This window comes from Gigantopelta aegis, chromosome 12, assembly GCF_016097555.1.
Source record: "Gigantopelta aegis isolate Gae_Host chromosome 12, Gae_host_genome, whole genome shotgun sequence".
NCBI lineage: Eukaryota > Metazoa > Mollusca > Gastropoda > Neomphalida > Peltospiridae > Gigantopelta > Gigantopelta aegis.
Window position 1 is genome coordinate 47094273 of NC_054710.1, and position 20314 is coordinate 47114586.

The window sequence follows — 20314 nt, forward strand, 5'->3', positions numbered from 1 at the left end:
ATATCTCAAGGCATTGTGAAAAAACCCATCAAGAAATCACATTTTCTTGTCTCCCAAGTTCAAGGGACAGAATTCTGTTAATTGCCATGAAATTCAAACTTCATTTGTAACAGTACATGATAAAGTTATATACAAAATGTTAGCTCAAAGGCATTGTGAAAAAAACATCATGAAATCCAAATTTTTTATCTTCAAGTTCAAGGGCCATAATTCTGTCAAAAAATGGGTAAAACCCCATCAAAATCAAACTTGATCTGTAAGCTCACGACAATAAAATCTTATATAACTGGGACTTAAAAGTTAATACATAGTTGCTCCTAATAAATCACTCTTAGACATAAAGCAGTATTTACAAGACAAAGCTTGATATGTGTGGATATCGTGTATAGGTGACAATAAAACTCAGTTCAGTCGCATGTGAAAGATCAAACAAACAGATCCGTTCCTACACCACAAGACTGGAATTCAGTCACATACTGTATATCTACACCAATAAGTCAAATCTTTTTCATCAAAATATTATTTTATTATATTACAGCGAAGATTGACTAATAGACAAAGATATCTATGTGGTCCTAGGTGGGAAAAAACAAATCACCACAAATTATAGATTATTAAAGGGACAGATCCTAGTGTTTAAACATTACAGCATATTTTTCACTATTAGAGCCGTTTATGATCACTGAAATCAAACATTACTTATATTTTATTGTTTAGATAATCTATTTCCGTACAACCGAAGTGTTTCTGGTCATCCTGGTGTTTCTAATACCACAAAATGCATTTTTCATATTTTTAAAAACACACATGCTTCTGAGAAGTAACGATTATGGAGTCGCGTTGTAGTCTATTTCTAAGGTATTTCAACATCACACACTCTTGTTTCACGGTTTTCTATCAAAATTTGTTAAAGGTTTGTAAATTAACCAAACTTAGTTTCCACTTTTACGGGTTGAAACTAGGGTCTAGGTGAAAAATATATCTTAGTGTTTAAAAACTAGGGTGTGTCCCTTTAACAAGGCATACAATAAGCTAACATCCCATGATGCCAAAGTCACTACATTTTATACGTATTCTGCAAAACATGTTAAATGGCACATTAATTTACAGTTATGATGTATAGCTAACAGCTAATCTACGGCTACAACTTCCCTTCTACTTCTAGACAGTAAATGGAAAGTTATAGTTTTAAAAATGGAAACCAATAGATATAAAGATATTTACATATGCTGAATGAATGAAATGTTCAACAATATTCCAGCACACACACAAAAAAAGAGGCTATTAACCACTCATGATTTAATCTTGAGGTTGCGAAATATTAGATGGTACATAGGACATACATGTATAAATTAAACAGGTTGCAAATTCAGCTTGATTCAGTGAATCCAAAATTTTGACTTAAAAGTGTAAGATTACGAGATGGAAGAAAACATCTGTTTTGTTTAATGACACCACTAGAGCACACTGACTTATCGGCTAATGGATGTCAAATATTTGGTAATTTTGATGTATAGTCTTAGATAGGAAACCCACTACATTTTTCCATTAGTAGCAAGGTATCTTTTATATGCACTATCTCACAGACAGGATAGCACATACCACAGCCTTTGATATACAAGTCATGATGCACTGGCTGGAAGGAGAAATAGCCCAATGAATCACAAAATATACAGATTACACCATCTTAACAAATCCTGAAAACCCCCCACCCTACAATGAAAAACCCCCAATAACTTTTAAGTGCAACAAGGGTCTGTTTAAACAATTAGGTAATACAAAATCTGGCCATTTTTCTTCTTCTCTTTTTCACACTATAAATTTATAAAGCTAAGACCATTCCTGCTTGTAAAATAACGCAAAGCTTTTATTAACACATCCTACAGAGGTGCCCAACCAATCAAGGATTGAGGCAACGTAAGTGACCCATGTAAACTCCCCTACACACTATATAATACATATACAAAAGTAATTTTCCAGCATTTCCTGTCAAATCCAGTCTATTTTGTCTTTTCACTTTTCATAATGTTCTCTTTTCATAAATACTTAACTTGACCTCAAAATAATGACAATTTTTCCGAATGTGAGTTGAAAAAACATTAATTCATTTTACACAAAGAAAGCGGAAATCGGATAAAATTCACATTGTAGGTGTTTTCTGTTGGACCCTTGTAATGTTCTGCATCACGTCACGATTCCCCGACCTCCATTACGAGTACTAAGTGACTGATGAATGGCCTCCACATAACGTAGAATCGTTCCGCTAGTCTCCCCGTCCACCATGTCTGATATCTCCTCCCCTAGAACACCCCCCCCCCCCCCCCCCCCCCCCCCCCAGTCAGGTGTTCTACATGTCTGACGCCTCCACCTCACGTAGAATTGTTCCACCCGTCTCTCCGTCCACCATGATGTCTGAGATCTCCTCTCCGTCCATGATGATGCTCACTTGAATGGATGAGTCGCCGGGGTTTATGTTCAAGTTATTTTCAGAGATTTTTTCATTTGCCGATTCCGATTCCTCAAGTTCTGTAAATAAAACAAAATTGATTTCAACTTTGACGTTCCTTCTCACGGCTCAAACTTAATGACAACACCAATGACAATTGCTGCAATATCAATTGCTATAGGTTAGGGATTTTACTAATGGCAATTTTTTTGCAGTTGGTTAAGGGACAATTTGAAAATGTCATGGGTTTTTTCTCTCTAAGACAATTTGTGGTTTTATTATTTGTTTAAAATTACTGTAGGTAATACATTCTTTTAACTCGAAACCTGCCTTCTCCCAGTCTTACAAAAGAAAAAAAGAAATGTTTTATTTACGATACACTCAACACGTGTTTATTTTATTATATAGACTTGGACATAAGGATCACACAGATGAGACGCAAGCTGGTCTGGTCTTAGGGCCTAACGTGCACATTATGAGCAAGCTGTTGTAGTGCATGCCTGTCATGGGTGTAGGTATCGACTTACGCCAGTTACTTCATACAGGACAGGAAAGGCTTTGGAGTGGGTGAGAGAAGGGACCACCCACACTGGCAAGTGCAAGAGAGTACCAGCAGCCCGACCAGGGTGGATAGCGGGCGGTGGGAGAAGGGACCACCCACGCTGGCAAGTGCAAGAGAGTACCAGCAGCCCGACCAGGGTGGATAGCGGGCGGTGGGAGAAGGGACCACCCACGCTGGCAAGTGCAAGAGAGTACCAGCAGCCCGACCAGGGTGGATAGCGGGCGGTGGGAGAAGGGACCACCCACGCTGGCAAGTGCAAGAGAGTACCAGCAGCCCGACCAGGGTGGATAGCGGGCGGTGGGAGAAGGGACCACCCACGCTGGCAAGTGCAAGAGAGTACCAGCAGCCCGACCAGGGTGGATAGCGGGCGGTGGGAGAAGGGACCACCCACGCTGGCAAGTGCAAGAGAGTACCAGCAGCCCGACCAGGGTGGATAGCGGGCGGTGGGAGAAGGGACCACCCACGCTGGCAAGTGCAAGAGAGTACCAGCAGCCCGACCAGGGTGGATAGCGGGCGGTGGGAGAAGGGACCACCCACGCTGGCAAGTGCAAGAGAGTACCAGCAGCCCGACCAGGGTGGATAGCGGGCGGTGGGAGAAGGGACCACCCACGCTGGCAAGTGCAAGAGAGTACCAGCAGCCCGACCAGGGTGGATAGCGGGCGGTGGGAGAAGGGACCACCCACGCTGGCAAGTGCAAGAGAGTACCAGCAGCCCGACCAGGGTGGATAGCGGGCGGTGGGAGAAGGGACCACCCACGCTGGCAAGTGCAAGAGAGTACCAGCAGCCCGACCAGGGTGGATAGCGGGCGGTGGGAGAAGGGACCACCCACGCTGGCAAGTGCAAGAGAGTACCAGCAGCCCGACCAGGGTGGACAGCGGGCGGTGGGAGAAGGGACCACCCACGCTGGCAAGTGCAAGAGAGTACCAGCAGCCCGACCAGGGTGGACAGCGGGCGGCGGGAGAAGGGACCACCCACGCTGGCAAGTGCAAGAGAGTACCAGCAGCCCGACCAGGGTGGACAGCGGGCGGTGGGAGAAGGGACCACCCACGCTGGCAAGTGCAAGAGAGTACCAGCAGCCCGACCAGGGTGGACAGCGGGCGGTGGGAGAAGGGACCACCCACGCTGGCAAGTGCAAGAGAGTACCAGCAGCCCGACCAGGGTGGACAGCGGGCGGCGGGAGAAGGGACCACCCACGCTGGCAAGTGCAAGAGAGTACCAGCAGCCCGACCAGGGTGGACAGCGGGCGGTGGGAGAAGGGACCACCCACGCTGGCAAGTGCAAGAGAGTACCAGCAGCCCGACCAGGGTGGACAGCGGGCGGTGGGAGAAGGGACCACCCACGCTGGCAAGTGCAAGAGAGTACCAGCAGCCCGACCAGGGTGGACAGCGGGCGGTGGGAGAAGGGACCACCCACGCTGGCAAGTGCAAGAGAGTACCAGCAGCCCGACCAGGGTGGACAGCGGGCGGTGGGATAAGGGACCACCCACGCTGGCAAGTGCAAGAGAGTACCAGCAGCCCGACCAGGGTGGACAGCGGGCGGTGGGATAAGGGACCACCCACGCTGGCAAGTGCAAGAGAGTACCAGCAGCCCGACCAGGGTGGACAGCGGGCGGTGGGATAAGGGACCACCCACGCTGGCAAGTGCAAGAGAGTACCAGCAGCCCGACCAGGGTGGACAGCGGGCGGTGGGATAAGGGACCACCCACGCTGGCAAGTGCAAGAGAGTACCAGCAGCCCGACCAGGGTGGACAGTGGGCGGTGGGAGAAGGGACCACCCATGCTGGCAAGTGCAAGAGAGTACCAGCAGCCCGACCAGGGTGGACAGCGGGCGGTGGGAGAAGGGACCACCCATGCTGGCAAGTGCAAGAGAGTACCAGCAGCCCGACCAGGGTGGATAGCGGGCGGTGGGATAAGGGACCACCCACGCTGGCAAGTGCAAGAGAGTACCAGCAGCCCGACCAGGGTGGATAGCGGGCGGTGGGAGAAGGGACCACCCATGCTGGCAAGTGCAAGAGAGTACCAGCAGCCCGACCAGGGTGGATAGTGGGTGGTGGGATAAGGGACCACCCACGCTGGCAAGTGCAAGAGAGTACCAGCAGCCCGACCAGGGTGGAAAGCGGGCGGTGGGAGAAGGGACCACCCACGCTGGCAAGTGCAAGAGAGTACCAGCAGCCCGACCAGGGTGGACAGCGGGCGGTGGGAGAAGGGACCACCCACGCTGGCAAGTGCAAGAGAGTACCAGCAGCCCGACCAGGGTGGACAGCGGGCGGTGGGAGAAGGGACCACCCACGCTGGCAAGTGCAAGAGAGTACCAGCAGCCCGACCAGGGTGGACAGCGGGCGGTGGGAGAAGGGACCACCCACGCTGGCAAGTGCAAGAGAGTACCAGCAGCCCGACCAGGGTGGACAGCGGGTGGTGGGATAAGGGACCACCCACGCTGGCAAGTGCAAGAGAGTACCAGCAGCCCGACCAGGGTGGACAGCGGGCGGTGGGATAAGGGACCACCCACGCTGGCAAGTGCAAGAGAGTACCAGCAGCCCGACCAGGGTGGACAGCGGGCGGTTGGATAAGGGACCACCCACGCTGGCAAGTGCAAGAGAGTACCAGCAGCCCGACCAGGGTGGGTAGGAGAAGGGACCACCCATGCTGGCAAGTGCAAGAGAGTACCAGCAGCCCGACCAGGGTGGACAGCGGGCGGTGGGAGAGGCAATCCACTGTTGCCACTCTTTATAGACATGTAATAGTATGGATTGGTCGCAATACAATACATACGTTCAGGGCAAGCTCTGGGCGAGCAGAAAAATTCGCCAAATCATCTATTTAAACTTCAAAAATTGCAAAAACAGTTATTTTCTAATAAAATAACAATTATTCTTCAATTATTTTTCAAATTCGCAATTGCCAAATTGAGTGAGTGCCAGAGCTAGCCCCGAGTACCCCAACAATTTACATGTATATATCATGTGTACTGCGAAACAGCTGTGTTAAAGCAATGCATCAAATCATAGATGTTGTATCGCAACATGATACTGTATTGTCATACTGTTCAGGGCTTCCAGAATTGTTGTAAAATCCACCAGCCATGGGATCAGTGATTTTTAAAATGTACTAGCCATGATTAAACATTCACTAGCCCTACTTTAGTTTAAGTTAATACAACTTTACTAATACAGTCAAACCTGTCTTAAGCGGTCACACAAGAGAGTAGATAAAAGTGGCCGTTAGAGACAGGTGGCCGCTGATTACAGGTTGCAACATATAGTCTTTAAAACATATGTTGTTGTTTCTTGTTTTATTGTCTGTACTGCTAATTAATGGATGTGTGCTTCACAGTTTACTATAAATAAACTTTTGACATGTCGCCTCCTTCAGGAAAAACTGCAACTGGAATGTATTAAATTAACCATTCTTGACGCAATAAGTGTGAAGATTGGTTATTTGCTAAATCTTATCACTGTTGTTAAGCCGCACACCCTAGTTCCATCCAGCGAAAATAAATTATAATTTGGTTAATCTACAAACCTGTAACACACTTAGATCACGTTTTTATCAAATGGAGTGAAAAAGCAGGTTTTATATCGATAAATACCATGGGAATCCCCATGTCCCAATTGCTTGAAATAACTTTGAAAGTTAGTATTCTGATGTCACCGGTAGATGTCGCTCGGAGCACAACAATGCTTATGTCACGACAAATTTCACAGACTTGGGGTGCGTTTCTTTCACCTCTCCTGGACATGTTCCAACTGTTCTGTCCTGGTTGTATCCCCTCTCCAGATATCGTAAGACGTATCAAAATTATTGGTTTTAAGGGTTTGTAACGTTTTGTATTGAGACACTTACTTGTCTGAACTTTATTGTTACTGAAAATGTTCACGAACTGTGAAGAAAAATCTCACAAATGAACAACAACAAATCGGATGTTGATTGCGCGAACTGTGCACGAGAAAAGAAACCGAACCAAAATGATAACGGTCACGTGATATACCAACGTCTGTGACATTAAAAATAGATTGGACCTCATTTGCTAAACGGTTTTCTCTCGACAGAACGTTTTGTGAAAAAATGCAAAAAATGCATTTCGTGGTTTTACAAACATCAGGATTACCAAAAAGCACTTCAGGTTAATGGAAATGTGTATTCTAAATAATAAAATGTAAGTAAAGTGCACTTTTATTTGTGAAAAATGGGGTTTAATAGTGAAAAACAACGCCGTAATGGTTAACAACTAGCCGTAACTAGGGTGTGTCCCTTTAAATATCCCTTATTATATAACAGTAAACATTTACTGTGGCCGTTTAATACAGGTATTTTAGTGATTTGGGATCAGATTTGGGTGGCCGCTGGCCGCGTTAGACAGGTGGCCGCTTATTACAGGTGCATTTACGTTATAAATTGTTAGGGAGGAAAAAAGGTGGCCACTTAAGGCAGGTGACCGATGAATACAGGTGGCCACTGGGACAGGTTTGACTGTACTAATAGTAATCATCAGATATGTCACCTAAAGAGGGAGATGGAGCTTTAGGTGTGAGGGCAGGGTACTAATTTTACAAAATAACACTTAAATGTAGCATTTGACAACTTTCACTAATAGTTGGGAATGGCAATAATAGTTATTTACCAGCCCAACATTGAATATCACTAGCCATGGGAGTGGGGCTACCATAATCTAGAAGCCCTGTATTGTTACAACACTGAATATTTATATGTACCATCCCATGGCTCTGAAAAGACGTTGGTTTTCACCTAGAGTAAGGACTTAGGACAATAGGAACAACGTAAACAACAAACTAGGGTTAACATACAAAATAGCACGCACTACTGCAACAGTACACAGGATGCATTGGCTAATAATAACAATGCATCCACACCCATTTAATGGCCCAGCACGTACACTAAAAAGGAGTCGGACAAAAGAAAACCGGCCCCGAGTACACAATTCACTGCACTAAGAGAGAGCTGGACAAAAGAATACCGGCACTCTCCCACCAATCTCAAATACTTGCTGCTGGTGTGACACATGTCATGCCTTTCTAAGGGCCCTACGGGCAACCTAGGGAGACACCCCAGCATCAATAGGTCGAGCTACTCTCGACTCACTAATATCAAAACCTATATGTAGCTCCTGACTTTATGTTTCGATCGACTGTTCAAAAATGCGCCAAATTTCCTTCATTCAAAATGCGCACCCATTCTCTTTGGCTAAATTCTGACCGCTCCTTCCAACTTCAAAAACCCATAGCACCATACACACACCCCACCTGCTACCGGCCCCGGCCGGACTGCTGGTGCTCCCTTGCACCTTCTAGTGCAGGTGGTCCTTCCTTCCACCATCCCCCACCGTTTCTGTCTTGGACGGAGGAGCCGGCCAAGGCCGGCACCTGTGCCCAGGACAGGCATGCGCTACAACAGCTTGCTCTGAATGTGCATGTTAAACCCTCTGACCTGACCTGACCTGTCAGGATAGTACATACCACAACTTTTGTTACACCAGCAAAAATAAATTCAGGTAACCCATTCATCATTTGTATAATCCGTTAAGTCCATGTAAATGGCGCTCTAAATTTTGTGCAAACAAAAAATAGGTTATGTAAAATTAGATTTGTGCAAAATATGTATGAATTAAATGAATTGCAACAAAGGCTGGAGTCAAAATCACAAAACGCCATAAGTTTAATACTTGTGATAAGTTTTTATGTATTTTGGAATCTACTTTACATAGAAAACAGTGCCATTTCAAGACAGTCGTCTGCAAGGAATAAAGAAAATATTTTATATGTGTTCCAAAATTTATTATTGGTTCTGTTCGTATTTACAGAATGTGTTTTCCAGTCGGAAATGTACATTTATATACAAAACTAGGCTTACAAGATTGTGTGAAATTGATCCCTGATCTGTGAGATATAATATAAGGATATTAAACAACACTGAGTGACATTGGTCTCAGATCTGTGTGATATATACTACTCAAAAGAATTTAAGGGTCGAAAATTTATAACCAAATAAGTTTCAGAGTGTATTAGATTGATGATGTAAACCAAACAAAAAATTTAATTTATTGTTCCATATTTACAAAAAACCACAAATAAACGTCACTGTATACAAGAAAGTCACATGACATGCTGTCAAAGTTGAAGGTTGTCAAACATGGATTTTACACATTAGAACATTCGTTTAATAGTGTGTGAATCCACCCCTGGCGCGAATACACTCGACACATCGTTGCCTCATGCTGTTGATCAGACTTCTGAAGAACTCTTGGGGAATGGCCTGCCACTCTGACATAAGAAGTTGACCCAGATCATGAAGGTTGGCCGGAGGGGCATGGTTATCCCGAACTCTCCTGCCTAATTCGTCCCAGGCGTTCTCTATTGGGGCCAAGTCAGGCGAATATGCTGGCCAATCCATCCTGGCGATACCTTGTTGTCTGAGAAAGTCCGTTACCACCCGGGCGCGGTGGGGTCTGGCATCGTCATCCTGCAGAACTGCCCCGCCGCCAATCTGCTGAAGGCCTGGGAAAACCAACGGCCGGATAATCTCATTCAGATAGCGGATTCCATTCAGATTGCCATCCACCACATAGAGGGGGGTCCTGTGGTTGATAGAGATGCCGCCCCACACCATGACGCTGCCACCACTGAACCGGTGACGTTGTCTAACGTTAACGTCAGCGAAGCGCTCCCCAGGACGTCTGTAGACACGAACCCGACCGTCGTTGAACTGGAGACTAAACCTGGACTCATCAGTGAACATCACTCGACCCCACTGAACACGTTGCCACCGCAGATGAAGCGTGCACCAGTGATGTCTGGCCATTCTGTGACGTGGTAGGAGTGGTGGTCGAACAGCCTGGCGACGGCAGCGTAGATTATTGGCTCTCAGACGATTGCGTATGATTTGATCAGACACTTGAGTTCCAGTCGCAGTCCGCAGATTGTCACGTAATCGGCGTGCAGTGGTTGTGTGTTGACGTAGAGCCATATTGGTGATGTAGCGGTCCTCTCTATTTGTAATGCTTCGGGGTCTTCCCGAACGTGGACGATTTCGAACAGAATTCGTTGCTTGGTACCGTTGCCACAGTCGGCCAACGACACTCTGACACCAAGTCTCAGAGCAACATTTCTTTGCGTATTGCCATCCTGAAGCCAAGCAATAGCCCTTCCTCGATCTTCGATAGTCAGTTGAAGTCGTACCATTGTCGAATTTGGAGTGTGCACCGTACACGAATGCAAGCTCCAATTATAGGAAATTCAGCATTGGGAACATGGAATACACGTGCAAAGCGTGCAAATGAAGCGCTTTGTGAAAAAGCAAGTTATGGGCACTTAGCAGACCTTTCGCTTTCGCCCTAATTTACGTGCAAATGTAAGCATGTTTTCGCCATTAGAACTAGTCGACAGTGTCAATGACAGTGGATTTTAATTCATTTATGGGTTGCTTAGACCCACTTTCGTCAAAATGGAACAATATCATGCGTGACATTATGGTCTAGCTAATATAATTGACATTCAGAAAATAATGTTGAAAATATCGTCTGACCCTTAAATTCTTTTGAGTAGTATATATACAGAACTTCACATAATATATGTTGTTTTCATTTTCTATTTATTGCTAGTTTATTTTGCACAAGAATATATACCACGAGACTGTGTATCAGTTGAGTGGTATGTTCTTGCGGAAAATAAACAAGTGCAATAAATAGGAAGTGAAAACAACATATTTGAAGTTCTGTATTTATTACATACCATCTTTTATTTTTTACAAAAATGTTTTTTAATTTAAGATCATAACTACACTTTCTTAAATCTATTCATAAATTCTTCTTTCGTGGAATTTCTTAACGTTAACAACCATCCTCTTTGGCAATCTTGTGTAATGTTTCAAATACAACGTGACGTAATTTGTAAATCATACATGACATCAGTAACAAAAAGGAGCAACGCCAGTAAAAATAAAAAGGGAATTCCCCATATGTGTGATACAAAATAAATTTATCACATGGTTTGAACATTTCTTTATCACTATAGTAAAATAAAAAGGGAATTCCCCATTTACAAGTTCAAGTCCAGATCAAACATATGTGCGATACAAGATAAAGTTATCACACTGTTTGAACATTTTTTTATCACTATAGTATGACTGAATAGGTATAAAATAAAATATAAGGATGTTAAACAAACCTCTGTCTTCGGCGCGCTCGTACGAGTGTTTCGTTTTGACGTGTTTGTTGAGGCTGGAGCTGTGTGCGAAGCGCTGCGAGCAGTACGAACACTGGTATCGCTTCTCTCCCGGGTTGATGTGCGTCCGGATGTGCTCCATCCTGGCAAGCAAAAAACAAGACACACCTTTTTACCAGCATGGATCACATGTTCACACTTAAAACAACAAAAAACAAGACACACCTCACTATTTTTGGTTTTGTTCTGATTATTTCAAATTGTATACAAATAATATGTCTCTACCAACCTGTTGCTTGAAAAAGCTCTTTTATTAAAATATTTTTTAATTTTGTTTTCTTTTGATCACTGTATTTTTGCAGTCCTTATGTTTTGATGTGACCAAACTTTTGCTCGCAAGTGCTTTCTTACTGATGGAAAGAAATAAAGGATCACACAGACAGCAACAAGAAATAATGACTGCATCAAAAATCAATTGATATTGTCAGAAGTTGACTGGGAACATATAGGCAGCTCATTCAACACTACAGACATTCAATCCCACATTACAACTTGGTATGAAATACAGACATTATTACGCTAGTAGTAAATTAAATTTGGTCTACAAATTGATGTGTTCCTTTATTTCTTTCCATCAGTATACTATTGAAATATTAGGTCAATCTCACACCTCACATATTTATTTTTTCCCCATCGGAACTACTTTGGTTTTCTTGGATAATTTTATGACATTTTTATTTCATTTCAACTTAATTCCGTACTTATATCCAATTAAGGTTCAAGCTCGCTGTTTTGGACACACACCTCAGCTATCTGGGCCGTCTGTTCAGGACAGTGGGTTACTTTTAGTGGTTACTAAGAGAGATGAGGGTGTAGTGGCCTTACACCTGACCCACTGAGTCGTTAAAATTGTTCTGGGTGAGAGCCTTTACCAGCCTTATGTCCGATGACTTTACGATAAACATTCCTCCACCCACCTGTTGCTAGAGGACGTGAATCTCCGTGGACAGTAGTCGCACTTGAACGGTTTCTCCCCGGTGTGAATTCTCATGTGTTTCTTGAGGTCGAAGGCGAAGGTGAATCGGCGCCCGCACTCGCCACACTTGAACTGTTTCTGCTGGCTGTGTGTCATCATGTGTGACGACAGCGAGCTGGAAGCGGGGTATGACTTGCCACACACGTCACACCTGAACGGTTTCTCCCCGGTGTGTGTGCGCAGGTGAATCTTCAGAGAGTTTGACTGACTGAAGCCGCGGTTACAGTACTCACACACATACTGCTTCTCGCCCATGTGAATTCTGGTACAACAAACAATAAGGTCAAAACAATTATATTGTTTAATTAAAATTAAAATATTTCATAACCATAGAGTAATACAACAGATTTTGTACAGAAAAGCAGCCAACACTAGAAAAACATATATATAATTGACATATGTATCCAGAGTTCGACAAATCCGGTAGCCCGACGCTAGTGCTTTTTAACACAGGGCTAGTGACAAATGCAAAACCGGTAGCCCGATGGGCTAGTGGCTTTAAAAAAACCCCATAAAAAACCTTTTAAACATTGTTTTTCAGCCTTATATAAAATGTGTTGTAATTGATCAGAAATTTGGGCTAGTGCTTAATTTTGGTGGGCTAGTGGAATTTACAAACCCACTAGCCCTGTGGCTAGTAACTTTTTATAAAATTTGTCATACCCTGGTATCATACTATGTGAAATGTTTCCATTAGTTTTAATAAAAGTATAGGAATATTTATTCGGCACCTAGTCCAGTGCCAAAGCGTGGTCAATCTATGATCGATTCCTGTCAGTAGGCCTATTGGGCTATTTTTTTTTCCAGCCAGTGCATCACGACTGACATATCAAAGGCTGTTGGATCTTTAGTGATAAATTTAACATGTAAAATAATGTTCTAATTTTTAAATAAAATGCTTCTCCAACCTACAGTGTTTTGAGATTAAAATATTTGGGCAGTATCCCAGTTTGATACTAACATTTCAAAATCTGGTATCCCACCTGAGAATTTAGTATTCCACTTTAAATGAAATTCATAAATAACATTGTAACAAACTTGGACGACACTGTTACTTAACTTCACCAGTAAATGACGACTTTCATTGTTTCAGCGAAAAATAAAAATGTATGATTAAAAAACCCAAAAACAACATTATATGGTATCCCAGTGGGATACTGGTTTATTGAAGTCTGGTATCCAAATTTACGTTCTGGTATCCGGGATACCGTTATCTCTAACACTGACCTATCCTATTTGTTTCCCAGCATGCAAGAGAAAACAACAACAAAAATTTGTTCCGGCTCAGTAGAAAGTTCAAACTCGATAAAATTTTGAACAATTCCAGAACGTTTAAAGTTATTAATAAATTTTAGTGGGTTTTGCAGACCCTAAACATATTCTGCATCCCACTTTTATTTGGTTTGGGGACATCTTACAGATCCTATGCTTCTTCAACACACTTCTAACCCTCAAAAAGCTTTTGCAAAATTGATCTGCCAAGACACTTTTACCATTATTAGATGTTTCTTGTCTTATTATTTGTACTGAATTGCCACAGCAAGATTATTTTTGACATTCAAGAGCTGTCCTCTGTTTACTTGGTACTTGGATTAACTGGCTTTAAAATCCTTAATAAATATTCCTAAAGTTAACATACCTAAAATGTCGTTTTACCGCACATGCGGACTTGAATTTCTTCCCACATTCATTACAGGTGTGAGGTCTCTCGCCGGTGTGAACGCGCAAGTGGACAGTCAAGTTGTGCTTGAACGTGAACGATCGCTCGCAGAGATGACAGGCGAACGCCCGGTAGCTGCACGAGTGGGCGTAGGCTTCGTGTTTCGCCAGCACGTCATCGAAGGCAAACTTCTCTCCACACAACTTGCATCCACTGTCGACCTCGTCCAAATGTGTCGTCAGATGACGCTCGTACTGCGCCAGAATGGGGAATTTCGCCCCGCACAGAGCACAGGTGTCTGGAGGAGCCGAGTTTTTCTGCTGTTCTTCCGTCATGCTTTTGCTGTCGACCTTCTTTTTCTCAACATATTCTTCGACGTGAGCGGCAATGTGTCGCTCATGAGAAATGTCGCTCTGTAAGCCCCGCCCACAGAGCTGGCACCAGAACGGGGTCTGTGTGGCGTGTCGGCGCATGTGGGCGTCATAGAGCAGCAGCTTCAGAAACACCTTTCCGCAGATCTAATAAAATAGACATATCTTCAAACAGATGAAATCTTTTAACACTCTGCTACTTGCCAATTGTGAATTTCAGGGAGAATTGGCGATTTTTATTTTGATTTGGTGTAATTTCATGTAATAATTGGTATATTGTTGAAAAATAACAGTGGATTTTGTATCTTTAAAGATAATTTGGTGAATATTTAGCTCACCCAGAGCTAGCCCTGTTTGAAGGATTGACATCAGGGCTTGCTCAGAAATGATCATAAAAATGCAAAACCTATAACTATTTTCCAACAAACTATCAATTATTACTCCATTGTTTTTCACCAAATTAAAATAAAATTTCGCCAACTGTTCATAAAATTCGCAACTGGCCTCCGAGAACTGAAAATCTGCATAAACCAATTATAGGTTGTGCAAAAACAAATTTTCGCAAAATGTATCTATGTGAGCGACGATTGTGCTTCCGATTTTCAGAGGCCTGTGACGAGTACATAATAAAAAAACTACAAATCAGGATTTCTGCCAGATGTAAAACGGGTATCGTGCCATACCCAAATTGTTTTGCAATTTTTTTTTTTTTTTAAGTTGACCATTTGACAAAATTAATGATTATTACTGTATGATTTTTTTAACCCTAACCCATTTTCTTTCTGGGAGAGCCCCCCCCCCCCATACCCCCTGTCGACTGTAGATGCATTCAGCACACACAACACACATTGTAAATATTCAATTTCATAGCACCATACCCAAAATTTTCTTTCTGGCAGAGACCCTGCAAATATAATACCAATATGATGCTTCCACTTCAATCTTACCTCACAGCGGAAAACTTCTCCGTCTGGATGGTTCATAACGTGCGACTGAAGATCAAAGAGGAACTTGAATTTCTCGTCACAGATGTCGCACTTGTGTGGCAGATCTCCACTGTGGCTCTTCGAGTGGGAGCTCAGAGCGTTCAGACTCTTAAAGCCCATCCCGCACTCCTTGCAGACGAAGGGGCGAGATTCGTCGTGAGACTTCATGTGTTTCTTCAGCCGGGACTGGAACGTGAACGTCTTTGTACACTTCTCACACGACCACAGCAGATTTGTCGTCGATCGGTTGCTGTAGAATTTGGGAAACACACCTGTTGATAAAACTGTTTTATTAACATAATGAATAGTTTTAAAAAAAAAGCATTCTAAGAGTAGTGTTAAAGCAATACATGTCACCTATTGGGGCTCCATGTTTTTCGATTATCCCAAGTTCAAGGGACATAACTTTATGAAAAATGAATAAATCACTACAAAAAACAAACTTCATTTGAGATATTACAAAACGTGATATCCAGAAATTCTTTGCCTAAAGAAATAAATTCATATTCTGAGCAAGAAAACTTAAGCAAATTGTAATTTTAATAATGTAAAAATATTTAATTTGTCGAAAACCTTTTAAATTGTCTACAGATTCAGAACAGCCCTTTTAACAGACTTTACTGATTTCTGGACGGGGAACATTTTGTTTTCAAAATCTTGATTAGCGATATTTCTAGTCAACTGAAAATTGATTAGCAATTTATACTGTCTAATGTTTAAAATTATGTAACGATTGACATGATACTGAACAAAATGTTCCCTGCTGTGTAAAATGTATAAGACCTGGTGGTAGATTGAGTGGAATGTCTGATTTCGGAAGTTTCTTCGGGGACGCTCTCGGGGTTGTCACCGACTGGGACGGCTTCTTCTGAACGACCTGAGTGGGTTTCTGATCTGCTTTCTGTGGTTTTACAGCAACCGGTGTCACCGGCTCTTCCTTTTTAGCACTGCTGGGTTCAGGCTTTTCAACCACCTTATCCTTTTTCACTTTCAAAGCAACGGACGTCTGAGGTTTCTTTACCTGCTTCTTTTTCCTTCCTCGTGCCATTTTAAAACAAATTCTCTAGCAAATAACTTCCACAGTTTTTATTTTTGTTTTCTTTTACGTAATACTATATTAATGATAAAATAGTGGTAGACAAAACAAATTTATCCAGTGACCAGATATGTAATATTTCAAGGTAAATTCAAGGAAGTGTCACCAACAACAGTCTGTAAAAGAAAAAAGAAAAGAAAACAAAGATATAAATAACATGTGCATACAAGGCTTGAAATTCATTTTGCTAAATGGACAACAATCTCTGCATTTTCACTATTTTAATCTAGAAAAAACTGCTTGAAATTGAAAAGCAGTTATTGAAATATTATACTGACAATAATATAAACTTTACTCTCAATTTTATGTAAACTCAAACTAATCAGTTTATTTTTATCACATATATATATATATATATATATATATATATATATATATGTATGAATGTACAGTAAAATCATCAAAAACTGGATGTTTTTCATGGTCCCTTTTTAATACCAGTACAGATCATAACCTCTTTAAACCAGACACTGCTTAGAGGGGTTTCACTTTATAATTAAATATTGGCAGGGTTTCTGCCAGAGGGTAAAAGGGGTATGGCACCATAATTTTATTTTTTCAAGTTAACTTTTTGACGAAATTAATTACTCTTATCATTACTGTATAATTTTCTTAACCCTAACCCTAAACTTAACCCAGTTTCTTTCTGGGGGAGGTCACCCATACCCCCTGTTGACTGTGGTTGCATTCAATTCCATAGCGCCATACCCAAAAATTTCTTTTTGGCAGAAACACTGATTGGTTAACCTGATGTCAACAGTCAGTTCCACAGAGTCCAGTGATTAAGCCTACCCCATTGCATGGCACTGGAAATTAATGGAATGAATGAATGTGTCGTTAAATGTTTAACGACACATTCATTCATGTTAAAAATTATGCAAACTTGTACTTCAATCAGGATTTAGTGAGTATGCTAGGTTATACATTTTTGGTTTGTTTGTCCATTTGTTAAGCTATTATGTATTATGGTTGAGAAATGGTTGAAACATGGTGCTACAAGTTTTGAATACCAGCTATATATAGGGCATGCAGTCCTTGGCTTTTGAAAAACAAAGGCGAGTGAAAAATCGCACACCTCAAAATGTTTAGGCGAGTGAAAAATTGCACTCATCAAAATGCTACGGCGAATGAAAAACAAACATTATTAATTTATGAAGTAATTGGTACATGTAAATGCAGAGACAATAAACCAATGTTTTCTTCTAATTTTATATTGTTTGGTTTATTAGTGTAGTCCGACTTCTTTTTCCTTTCAGGAATGGAGTTATAATTTAATAAACCTTTTAGGAGTTGTACCAGGGGCGGATTATGCTTTAGGTTTCCGAAATAATGTGCAAATGTTTATAATTTGAAATTATAAATTTTACGCGGACATCAATTTAGATCTACGTGGTGGGGTGGGGTTTTTTTTAGTGGGGGAGTGGGGAGGGTGTTCCGTGCATCTGGGAAACCCCCTGAGTATCAAAGAAATATAATTATGACACGTATACACTGATGCAAACAATTTGATCTTTTAATTACAATATGTACTATTCAAATGCACACAATTATATATATATCCTTTTCAGTGTTAGATGGTTTGATGAACGTGCAGTTAAAGATATATAGGAATCAACTTGTCTTGAATTTCATTATTATGTACAACGAACATGATTAGGATAGTTGGGATGGGAAAAACTCACTGGTTCCGAGGTGGTGGTTCATGAACGACCAGGTGTGCACTACCGATTCATATTATTAAAACTTTTTTTTTAAATAACTCATGAACGTAGGCCTACAATTACTTCAATTGATAGTGTTGGTTGGGACATTGACGTGGCATTTTTTTTTTAAAGTATAAAATTACACGACTGCCATTTTCGGTACCTCACGTAAGCTTTGTAGGCTAAGAGTTATGAACTAATCGAGACAATTTTGCCGACTTCGCTGATTTCCGCAACGAGTTCATTTGTGTAGGCTACAGAAGCCACTATTTTTAATCCATCACTTTTCTCTTTTTTCTCTATATAGTACATGAACAGTATAAATGAGTTATCCTTATCAGACATTGTGATCTATTACCTTACAAAAGTGGATTGTTTTTAATTAATAATGAATTAAATAGGCAAAGAAGTTTTGATTGGTTTGGTACGTCTTCGAAGATGCCTATTAAATCTGTGTTTTCTGATTTTGTACCAGTCATATATAGTAAAATCTCATATGGACGCTACCGTTCTCGTAACATTTTTTTTCTGGTATTATTAAACAGACCTTTCTATCAGCTACATAAGGTAAATAGTGGCAATCAATATACAAAATTATTTTACGTGCGCTGTTTGTTAAGTGTAACGTGCGTTGTTTTTCACACTCGCCAGATTGAAATTATGTACGCTGTACGAGCACACCCGCGCACCTTAAGAGGGCAAGGTCTGGGCATGCAAAAATATTCAGACGCAGAAAGAACCACACGTTCTATGTCCCTTCGGATTACAGTACAGGCCAACATATTCAAATCTTGAGTTGCTTTGGTGCATTAAAACTGGGTATCTGTTCCCTCTCCAGAAAAAAGGATAGCACAGTTAATTTTCAAGCCACCAATAATTAAATATACACTTAACCAGTGGCATGGGTAATACACATGTAGGCCCTTATAGTTATTGCATTAAACTACAAGATTTAAAATCCTGATAGCCATAGTATACAATTTAACGCTGGGTAAATTTGTGTATTATTCCAAATGTTAAAATGCATTAAGTGTAGTACTATTCTAGTATTCATAACACCGACTTTTTTATTTTATTTTATTGCAGAAAAAAATTAATTGTAGATTTGGCGGTCTTCTCCGACAGTAAAGAACAAAAGGCATGAAGCGCAACATTTTTAAGACCTCAGTATAAAACAAAATTACAGGAATATTTTATTAATTTTACGGATATAAACACGCAAACCATCACTAATATCTTTTTCTGAATAAATATATACAAGATATGTACCTTTGGAAAAATGAAACCTGTAGTAAAACACACTACTGATGTACACAAATATGATTATAACAATTTTGCTTTGACAAGCGCAAAATTCCACAAATGGCCATGCCAATCTGTCTGTGTAGTACATTTCCACCGTTCCCCAAAGAGCATGAATTACTTGCATTGCTCTTTTCTTGACTAGTTTTAACGTTTTCCGATAAATCTGTCAGCTGTAATACAAAATTACTGACATTAAATAAATGTAATTTTATTGTAAATGTTATGTAAAATAAGAAAAAAGGAAGTGAATGTGATATTCGTTCTTGGGTTGCAACAAATGCAAAAACTCCTAAAAGATCTAATCATATCGACACATCTGTGTAGGTCATTTGCCTTTGTACCGTCATAGGGGTCGCGATGGAGCATAGTGTTAGAGCGCTCGTATAAGCATTGGTCGCTCACATTGTACAGGCGCGAGGGCAGAAAACTGTGCAGGGGGGTCTAGATAGGGGTGGGCGAAGTTTTTAGATGGGCAATGTGTGTGTGGGGGCGGGTCGGGTCATGCTCCTCCAAAAATACATTGAAAAAAAACTACGAAAATTCGCACGATCAGTTAGTTAGCCCCCACCACCTATGTTCACTTGCTTCCGCCGTGCCTGACTTGTGTTCTTCATATGGAAAAGTGCATATAAAAGATCCTTTGCCGTTTTTGGAGGTTGTGGTAGTGTCTGTCTGTCTGTCTCTCTCTCCCCCCCCCCGTGTCTGTGTGTGTGTCTGTCTCTCTCTCTCTCTCTGTCCGTGTCTGTGTGTGTGTGTGTATCTGTGTGTGTGTCTTTCTCCGTATGTCTGTCTGTGTGTGTGTCTGTGTTATGTGTGTGTCTGTCTCCGTGTGTGTGTGTTGTGTGTGTGTGTGTGTATATGTGTGTGTCTCTGTGTGTGTGTGTCTCTCCACGTGTTTCGTGTATGTGCGCGTACGTGTGTGTGTGTGCGTACGTACGCGCTCGCGTGTATGTGTTGGGGAGAGGACGGTGGT

The 20314-nt window shown here is 41.8% G+C and overlaps 1 protein-coding gene across 1 annotated transcript; it reads right to left on the bottom strand.

Moving 5' to 3' along the window:
* Positions 1-749: 749 nt before the first annotated feature.
* Positions 750-19412, bottom strand: LOC121386564 (zinc finger protein 883-like). Its single transcript, XM_041517510.1, has 7 exons — positions 19306-19412; positions 16021-16449; positions 15199-15509; positions 13860-14398; positions 12162-12482; positions 11188-11327; positions 750-2526 (listed from the first exon to the last, which is right to left on the bottom strand). Exons 2-7 carry the CDS (start codon positions 16283-16285, stop codon positions 2348-2350), a joined length of 1755 nt encoding a protein of 584 aa, XP_041373444.1. The 5' UTR covers positions 16286-16449; positions 19306-19412; the 3' UTR covers positions 750-2347.
* Positions 19413-20314: the final 902 nt, after the last annotated feature.

Bases quoted from the DNA above. Each gene is read 5' to 3' on its own strand.
- LOC121386564 (XM_041517510.1), bottom strand. From the start codon at position 16,285: ATGGCACGAGGAAGGAAAAAGAAGCAGGTAAAGAAACCTCAGACGTCC. The intron at 15,510-16,020 runs GTCTTATACATT...TTTTATCAACAG, and splicing joins TCCACTCAATCTACCACCAG to GTGTGTTTCCCAAATTCTAC. The intron at 11,328-12,161 runs GTGGGTGGAGGA...TTTGCTTGCCAG, and splicing joins TTCACGTCCTCTAGCAACAG to GATGGAGCACATCCGGACGC.